Genomic DNA, 9425 nt, shown 5'->3' with positions numbered 1-9425 from the left:
GGAGTGGGTATTCTCGTTCCCAATGCACTGAGCAGCGCAGCATCAACTGAAGCTTTCGAAAGGTTCCCGGTTACTTGACTGTAACCTTGTTCCCTGAGAAAGTGGAACGAGATGCTTCGCTGAGTTGCAGTGCTGAATATGTCCCAGGACTGCTCTTCAGACAAAATGTCCTGTTGATGCACCTGTGGCGTATCTATTTATAGCCCCGTGTTGCGGGCGTGCCCCGATGATGTCATCAACCAAAGCTGACATGAGGCACACACATAATTCACAGCTGGTCACGAAGAAGACGTTTCCCAATGCGCCGAGCAGCATCTTGTTCCGCTTTCTCAGGGAACAAGGTTACAGTCAAGTAACCAGTAACGTTCTGCTTATGCTATTTACTGAACATAATATGAAACTCATAAGCAAGCACAATGGTATATTGAATATAACTAGGACATTATTCTATGGGCAGGAACAACATCTTTTCTACACACTTTGTCTCATCACTTGTAATCAATGTTCCCTCAAAGCTGCGCAAAGAAATATTATGTCACACACACAAAAATTAGTTGGGAAAGCCATGTGAAAGAATTGCAAGGCTCAAACAGCTATGGAGTTGATGTTGCTCCAAATCAACATCAACTCCATAGCTGTTTGAGCCTTGCAATTCTTTAATACAGATGAATGAGGTTTACAGGTTTCATAGAGTGCATTGTTGCCAATTAAGCAACATTAGCAACATGATTTGCTGTACAGGTCTGGTATAAATAATGATTTTCCTCAGGCGGTCGAAATGTCCACCCAATAGAGAAAAAAATTGCTCAGCAAGAAAAACATTAGAGGGAACATTGCTTGTAAATGACAGATTTATCCAGATATATTTTATACAGATGCATTGTGTCACATTTGTTGAGGACGCAGCATCAGACCTGAAAGTGCTGGATCTGAAGATGATCTACTTACTGTGATATCTTTTTGTATTTGAGTAGAGCAGAAGATTGATTGCACTGCATGTGGCCAGCATTTCATTGATACGGTTTCTCTCCAATGTGGATTTTCTCATGTGCTTTCAGATTTGATTGCTGACCGAAGCTCTTGTCACAGTGTGAACACTTGTAAGGTTTTTCTCCAGTGTGAATCCTCCAATGTGTTTTCAGATTTGATGAATGAGTGAATCTCTTGTCACAGTGTGAACACTTATAAGGTTTTTCTCCAGTGTGGATCCTCTCATGCACTTTTAAACTGCCCGCTGAAGTAAAAGTCTTTTCACACACAAAGCACATGTACTCTCCCACACTAGTATGCATTTTCCGATGTTCTTTCAAACTTAGTAATGAATTACATGAATGTGGCTTCTCCTTTGTATGAACTTTCAGGTGTGTCCTTAGGTTTGTAGCCCACAAAAATCTTTTGCCACACTCAGCACATACGTAGAGTTTCTCTCCAGTGTGGATGTTCATATGATTCGTAAGGCTTGACGATAGTGAGAAACTCTTCCCGCACTGATCACAAATGAATGGTTTCTCTCCAGTGTGAACTCTCATGTGAAGCTCAAGTTGAGTTTTGCATGTGAAACTTTTCCCACACTGAGTGCAGGTAAATGGTTTGTCTCCAGTGTGTAATCTCATGTGAACAGCTAGATGATATTTGCGAAAGAAACGCTTCCCGCATTGATCACAATTGAATGGTTTCTCTCCAGTGTGAATGATCATGTGAAGCTTAAGAATGTGTTTGCATGTGAAACTCTTGCCACACTGAGTGCAGGTAAACGGTTTCTCTCCGGTATGAAATCTCATGTGAACATCTAGATGATATTTGCGTAAGAAACCCTTCCCACATTGATCACAAGTGAATGGTTTCTCTCCAGTATGAACTTTCATGTGAAGCCCAAGATTACGTTTGCGTGAGAAACTCTTTCCACATTGATCACAAGTGAACGGTTTCTCTCCAGTATGAATTCTCATATGACGCTCAAGATTATTTTTCCGTGAGAAACTCTTTCCACACTGAGAGCAGTTGGAAGATTTCTTGGCTCTTCTTTTCTTTAAAACTTTTTGTTTGGGTTTTTCTCCACTTTTGATTTTTGATACATGATTTTTATCCTCAACTTCACTCAATTCCTCCTTATCCTTATTGTCTTCAATAAACTCTGAAATAACAGTAAAACAGTGAATTTTCAGTTACTTGTAAAAAAATAAATAAATTGCAAAAGTGTAAGAGCATAAATTAAAAGGACACAAAAATTATACATAAAATCAAAAGTTCATTCTGTTAAAATTAATGTAGCAAATTTTAAAATTTACCCTAAGAGGAATAATTGTAATGAAACTATTGTTTTTATTGATAGGTCGGTCATGTTATCTTACAAATGGAATCTTATTGTAAAGTGTTTTAATGCTAAAGTTTCCATCTACTTGATATACACTTGTCTTAAATATATGTAATCTTATGTAAATGTATTATAAATGCTGAGGTTTGTTATTTACTGAAATGTTAAATTTTAGCTGGAGTCAATGATCTAATTTTGCATTTGGTCAGACTCAGCCTATTACTTTACTTGAAGGCACAATATGTTAGATTTATTTTTAAATTATTTGAATATTCAAAAACCACTAGAACCCCACCCCCTCCGTGGGGATGAAGACAACGTCTCCCCTGATTCCATACTCCGTCACAACATCATCGATCTATGCCTTCGATTCTCTGTTTGTATTGGAAATGCATCCTATAGTGGTGAAATCAACATATTGGGCCTTTAAGTATATTATATTTTACTTTTACAGCTGCAGGAAGATCATGAAACACGACAGCAAACACCTAAAACAAGACAACAGTTTACAGATGTTTTCAGCTGCAGCAGAAATATAAACTTTTGGATGAAACTTGTTTACTTTTTTTCATTCTCTATTACTTGTGGAAAAACTTGACACCATTTTAAATAATCAAAGAATGGCATTGATTTTTGTACAGCTTATTTTTAACTTTACTTTATGAAACAAATAAATGTTTTTTTTTTATTAGCGTTTTGCTTTGGAACTTAAATTGGTACAGAAAACCATGATTTTCACTGGTATTGGTACCAAATACAGATATTTTGGTACTGTGATTACACTAGTGTCAACATCCTAAACTGACCAGCATCAAACTACAGGGTCTAAAAAGAAGTCATTAGCAAAACGTTAAGAACACAACAAAGGGTTGTGATTGTATTGCTGAATAAGTTTAAAAAACTTTCAGTTCCTCTTTTATTCAGATGTTCATGCAATTAACCCTGTTCTTCCTAGTCAAGAAAACTGATTTTTCTCACAGCTACTTATTATCTTTGTTTAATGTTGTAAAAATATCCTGCGATCTCATGCCGAGGTCCTGATCCAACTCAAATGATTTGAGATACATGCTTTGAGGCTGTTCTGTATGGTCGGGAACCGAGAACTGGTTCTTATTCAGAATTGGTTCTGTTCTTTGAAAAGAGAACCGAAAACGGTTCTGGTGCGACACGTGACCAAGCGCTGTGAGCAGCCTTGCACCGGTGTTCTGACGACTTGGTGTTTACCGTGAAGGATTTCACAAAGCTAATAAAAGAAACGCTGCCCTTGCCCTTTAATTACTGAGCACATTGATTCCAGTGACACACACTCCACAGAGAAAGCATTGCGTCTTTAACTACCGAACACATCGGCTGCATCTGAAAACTTAGGCAGGTGACTTGTTGTCTCGCTGCAGTATCAGGCAATGACTTTGACAGCAGACTCATGAAACTGATTTTGGTCAGGCTTCTGAGGCAGAGTAAAGGTTTAATGATTGTACATGTGCAGGCAAAGATTGTACATGTGCAGGCATAGTCACATTAATATACATAGTCTATACATTGTTATGTAAATATGAGCAGTGTTTGGAATAACGGTGTTTAAAAGAACGGCGTTAGGTAACGACGTTATTTTTTCAGTAACGGGGTAATCTAACTAATTACTTTTCCCGTCGTTACAACGCCGTTAACGTTACTGAACGTTAAATGCGGTGCGTTACTATGCATTGATTTAATATGCAATCCGAACGCACCCCTGGCTCACACAGCGAGTGAGCAGGTGGGTTAATAACGAGATAAGCAATTATGATTGGCTAAGGCAGAGTCATGTGTTTCATGGTAGCCAATCAGAGCCAGTGTTTTTACACACACGCGCCAGCGGCGCCATACACACACACATGCAACAGCTACACAGAGATACGCAGCAGCAGGAGAAATGGCGAGTCAGGAGCAATCCGATGAAAAGTTGGCATTTTCAAGGTGGAGATATAAGCACTACTTTAAATTCATTGTAGTCAAAGGCAAGAACGTGCATGTAATGTGTGACACACGCATCTACAAAGCTAGTGGCCAAAAACACTTTTCTTACAAAGAGTGCAGGATAAAACTCTTGCTCTGTTGACGTGCAATAAATCTCGAAAGTTATCTACGAACACCTGTCTGTTCTACGTATTTCAACTGACTTGTGAAAACTGCAAAAAATAAAAAATAAAAATTCTTTGACACATAGCAACTTTTTTTTTTTTTTTTACAGTAACGCAAATAGTTACTTTCCCTGGTAACGAGTTACTTTTATTATAGAGTAATTCAGTTACTAACTCAGTTACTTTTTGGAACAAGTAGTGAGTAACTATAACTAATTACTTTTTTAAAGTAATGTTCCCAACAGTGAATATGAGGGATAGATTATTTAGTGTACAGGTCATTTTCAAGAGTGATAGAAAATATTTTCAACCATTTTAAATATTTAAAAATGTGGAAACCACTGAATGAATCACACCATGTCTTGACTGCATTATTATTTTTTAAATAAGGGCTTTATGGAGTGTGCCGAATTTAAGTTTATCATTGATCATTTAATTATGCTTTTATTGCACTTCTGCCGGGACCTCAAACATGCAAGAGCATTCCAGACTGGCGCCTAATTCAAATTTCAAACACGTTGGCTATATGAAGATACAAGCACTCGCGATTTTAAAAATGAAATAGAAAAAAAGATTAACTGGAAGGGAAGATGTTTCAAGAGAAATGGAAAGAGAACAAAGATTAACATTAACAACCTTAAACGGAAATACACACAGATAAATATGGCAAATACACCGGACAGCTCAAAATGGAAAAAGCTAATGATTTGGCATCAGCTTTGAAAAAATAAAAGACAAATCAATGTTCACAAAAAGAGCAGGGACTGAAGGAAATCACAGCGGCATCAAAGCCTTTTTCAGAGGTAGAGTTCGTCAAAAAAATGTATGATAAAGGTAGTGGAGCTGGTGTGTCCTGAGAAAAAACATGCTTTTGCCAGTATTAGCTTGTCAAGAAATACTGTGGTTGAACAAATTGAGGACATTTCAAGAGACTGAAAGACAAAGTTAAGACATTCATCGCTTTCTCTATAGTACTTGATGAGAGTACTGATATTAACAACGTTAGAGTCCTGCAACGGGTCGGGTACCCCCGGATACCCGCATGCGGGCGGATAATTAACTCCTTGTGGGCGGGTAGTAGCACAGATGAAAAATGTGTGCAATATTTGTATGTCTAAATTACCATTACACATACGCAACAACGATATGACATTTGACCCATCACGTCACTACCACTGCGACAGTGTGACTTTTGCAAGAGAGAGATTTTCCACAGCTGGATTTGTAATTCAAGAATGGAGAACATAACTTAAACCTGGTCCTGTGGACGATATCCTTTTCCTGCATAGTAACCTTAACGGAAAGTAAATGCATAGTTTGTGATGTCAGTGACGTCACGATCTGCTAATTTGTTTAAATTCATACCTACGTCAATACCATCACCAAAATGGTTAAATGGCACTGCATTTTAAATAACTAACTTGAGAAAGTCTTTTGATCTTTGAAAAGGTGTACCTGCGTTATTATGCCATTATCATTATATTAGTCGAAACTGGTCTTAGAACGACAATATTATCGTTTATCGCAATAATTTCTTAGACAATTTATCGTCCAGCAAAATTTGTTATCGTGACAGGCCTAAATATGATTGAACTGTTTTATATCTGTAGATTTTATGATTTAAGAAGACTAAATTGATCAAATAGGCTACGATCAACTCTGATGGAAGTGTTCAGGGAACCTGGCTGTTAAAATATGTTTAACTCGGAAATAAGTTCTTAAGATAAAATAAGGAAAGACTAGAATACACTAAACGACTTCAATTCTGAACAGATTTTAAAACACTAGGCATTATACTAGGGCTGAAACTATTCCTCGAGTAACTCGATTACAAAAAATGATCGAGACAATTCCTCTGCCTTGAAGCCTCTTAATTTATTTTAAATCTCGTCAGGTTCTTTCGCAATTATTTTTTTAATGTGACACGTTAAAAAACGCGTTAACATCACCCACAAAGCGGAAGGAGACACAAGTGCTGAGTCCTAAATCTCATACTGCAAGGAGTCAGCAGTGTTTTGATTTAAGGGCGCGGGCAAACGTAAAGAGAACGTCGTGGCGTGTGTCCATTGCAAGATAGAGCTGGCATACCACAATTAGGGCCTTATGATTTCCGCGATGCAGAAAACAAGGAGGGTATCGCGGAATCCAGTCATAAAAACGGAATTTACAGTTTAACGCGGAATGGCACAGAATTTGCTCAATTTTGAATGAATTAATCAAAAGTAGGTCATTGCACTTACATTAAATCACGATATGGACTAATATCTGTAAATATTAAGCCGGAACAGTCTATTTAAATATGAATCCTGCATGTTCTGCATGTCTCTGTTAATGAATGGAGCAGAAGCGCAACTTCCTTTATTAACACACACTGAAGCGCGCGTGACGCTCCAGTAGTTTTAGCGTCTGCTGTCTCTCTAAATAAGGACGTGAACACTGGAAAAATTTCTCCAGAACTGCTCTGAGAACTGTCACTTCATGAGCATTTGACCATTTGATTTGAGTAAAACTAGCATCACATCACATACACAGAACTGTAAAGGTACGTCAACCCTTCAAAATAAAAGTCCAGTTAAAGGCCATAGTTCAACAGAATGTACATAGCCTACTAAAAAAAAAAAATATCAAACTTTTTTTTAAGGTTTAATTAAACAACATTTCTTCCATATTTTATTTATTATAGTAAATCCCCTTTCTTTACCAAAACGTTGAGTTAATTTTCAATAATTAAAAGATAAATTAAATTAATGTTTTATGTGTTTAATGTTTAATGTGCATTTCAGAAAATGCTTTATTTACAACCCCAACTGAATGGCACTTAAATGCACTTAATTCATCTGTCAACTTTGTCATTGTTTACAGTACAAGTACAGGCAGAGAAACAATGAGTACTAATTAAATGTTTATTTTTTATGTATGCATTGCATTCTATGCATTTAAAAAATAAAAATATTTTTTTCTAAAAAAGGAAACTTAGTTGTTCATTTTAAGAGACCTAGGAGTCTTATTTTTCTTGCATAATTAATATTGCACTTTAAGCAAAAACACATTTTATCCGCTTACTCAATTAATCGATGGAATTTTTGGTAGAATACTCGATTACTAAAATATTCGATAGCTACAGCCCTTCATCATACGCTTGCGTTGCGACTTTGGGCATCATTCACTCAATGACTGAGGATCATACACTACTAGATCACAACAAACTCATGCCAACGTTTTTATAAGAATCAAATGCACTGAGAATGAAAACCAACCTGTTTGTTCCTCAAAATCTTCTTGTTTGAGACTGAATACTTCTTCAATCTTTAAGTCTTCAATCTCATCTTTAATAAACGCCATTTGTCTGTGTTTGTACACTCTGTAATGATCAAGATGAGAATAATTAACAAAGAAAAAAAATCATCTGTGCGTGTCTCGATCTGGGGTGCGTTTCCCAAAACCATAGTTAGCAGCTTTGTTGATTGCAATGCAATTTCACATTGCCAACTAACAGGTTAGCAACTATGGTTTTGGGAAATGCACCCCAGAGTGATATCTCAAAACAAGCAAACGAACAGGCTCAAAACTAGCTATACAATTTAAATAATTTATATGCTAAGTTTATATTTATTTTAAATATTACTTATATTTATTTCATAACATTTTCAGTTTTCATCAAAAACATTGCGTTTTTGTAATCGTAAAACGTGTTACACGTGTTTGCTCTTGTTGTATTTACACTGTTTTGAATCAGGCGTGAACGATAAGAACGGGGATTAATTTAACGGCAAAATTCATTCAGTTTCATTTATAAGAAAAGAAAAAAAACAATAGTTAATGCATTTCATAGTTCACCACAGCTTGTGAATGAATGAAAATAAACCTTTCTTACGATCACAGACGGAGGAGCCCGACGCAGACTTATGACATCACGCCGCCAGACCAAAATAAAAGTACCATGTGACTGCTTCAGTAAAACCATCGTAAGTACAAAAAATAACTATTAGTAGGCTACAGCAGTTGCATGATTTAAAAAAATATATATATAGTTACTATAATCATTGCTACCACCTTTTTACTGTAGTATTTCTACAAAAAAAAATCATATAAGAACCACTTGCATCAAAATCAAAATATGAACTTAAAATTTAAAAAATAACCTTTAATCAGCCAGAAGTGAGAGGGAAGAGCATCTTCTGGCAACCAAGCTCAAAAATAAAATAAGTCACATGTTCAGTAGTATTTATTAATGTCTATCAGAATCAGAACATCTTCATGGCAAAACTGAGTTATAATAATACAAGACTTACATTAACAAAATAAAAACTGGGCAAACAATAACCACAGAGGATTAAATTATTTAAATTATATGATACAAACTCTAAAATTCTAATAAAATCTTACTAAAGTCTCTAGTCGTGTTCGGTTAAACAATATCCTTCAACATTATTAAAGGGTATGTTCAACAATTTTCAATCCACTTTGTATTGTTATAATGTTGGTAATATATGTAAAAGAGTAAAGTGGAGCAGAGCTGAGTGTTTCTTGCAAATAAAAGTGGACAAATAGGTGCACATAACTCATTTACACATTTACAGATGACAGAAACATTGTAAAAATTCAAAGTGGGTTGAAAATTAAATGCAATATAAGGATAATGTTTGTCCGTTTTGTGTGTCCATGTACAGTTGCCATCATCTGAAGTCTTTGTGAGTGTTGGCCTCATCTGAAGTCTTCACAAGTGCAGCTGGATCCAATCTGGGGCTGGTGTAATCTTTAGTAACCCTGGGATAAGCATTCTGAGATAAAGATTAGCATAGCTGATGTTCATATTATTTCAGACAAAAGCTGATCTATTTCATCACATATAACTGGAGTGCAATGTTATGAGATGTGTTATGTGAATCCTTAGCTAAATTTTTTTTATTTAAATCTAATTTAAACAAAGATTGTGCCTGAGCCCCAAACATTATCCGGAAAACTAGTTCATAGGTATAAAATAAAAACTA

The 9425-nt window shown here is 36.0% G+C and overlaps 1 protein-coding gene across 1 annotated transcript; it reads right to left on the bottom strand.

Moving 5' to 3' along the window:
* Positions 1 to 936: 936 nt before the first annotated feature.
* Positions 937 to 8352, bottom strand: LOC132106076 (gastrula zinc finger protein XlCGF57.1-like). Its single transcript, XM_059511700.1, has 3 exons — positions 8300 to 8352; positions 7692 to 7795; positions 937 to 2134 (listed from the first exon to the last, which is right to left on the bottom strand). The coding sequence occupies exons 2-3, from the start codon at positions 7774 to 7776 to the stop codon at positions 1011 to 1013; spliced, it is 1209 nt and encodes a 402-aa protein (XP_059367683.1). The 5' UTR covers positions 7777 to 7795; positions 8300 to 8352; the 3' UTR covers positions 937 to 1010.
* Between the last annotated feature and the right edge of the window lie 1073 nt (positions 8353 to 9425).

The sequence above is a fragment of the Carassius carassius genome, chromosome 26 (assembly GCF_963082965.1).
Source record: "Carassius carassius chromosome 26, fCarCar2.1, whole genome shotgun sequence".
NCBI lineage: Eukaryota > Metazoa > Chordata > Actinopteri > Cypriniformes > Cyprinidae > Carassius > Carassius carassius.
The sequence above is the reverse complement of the archived record's forward strand: the minus strand, read 5'-3'. Positions and strand labels throughout refer to the sequence as shown.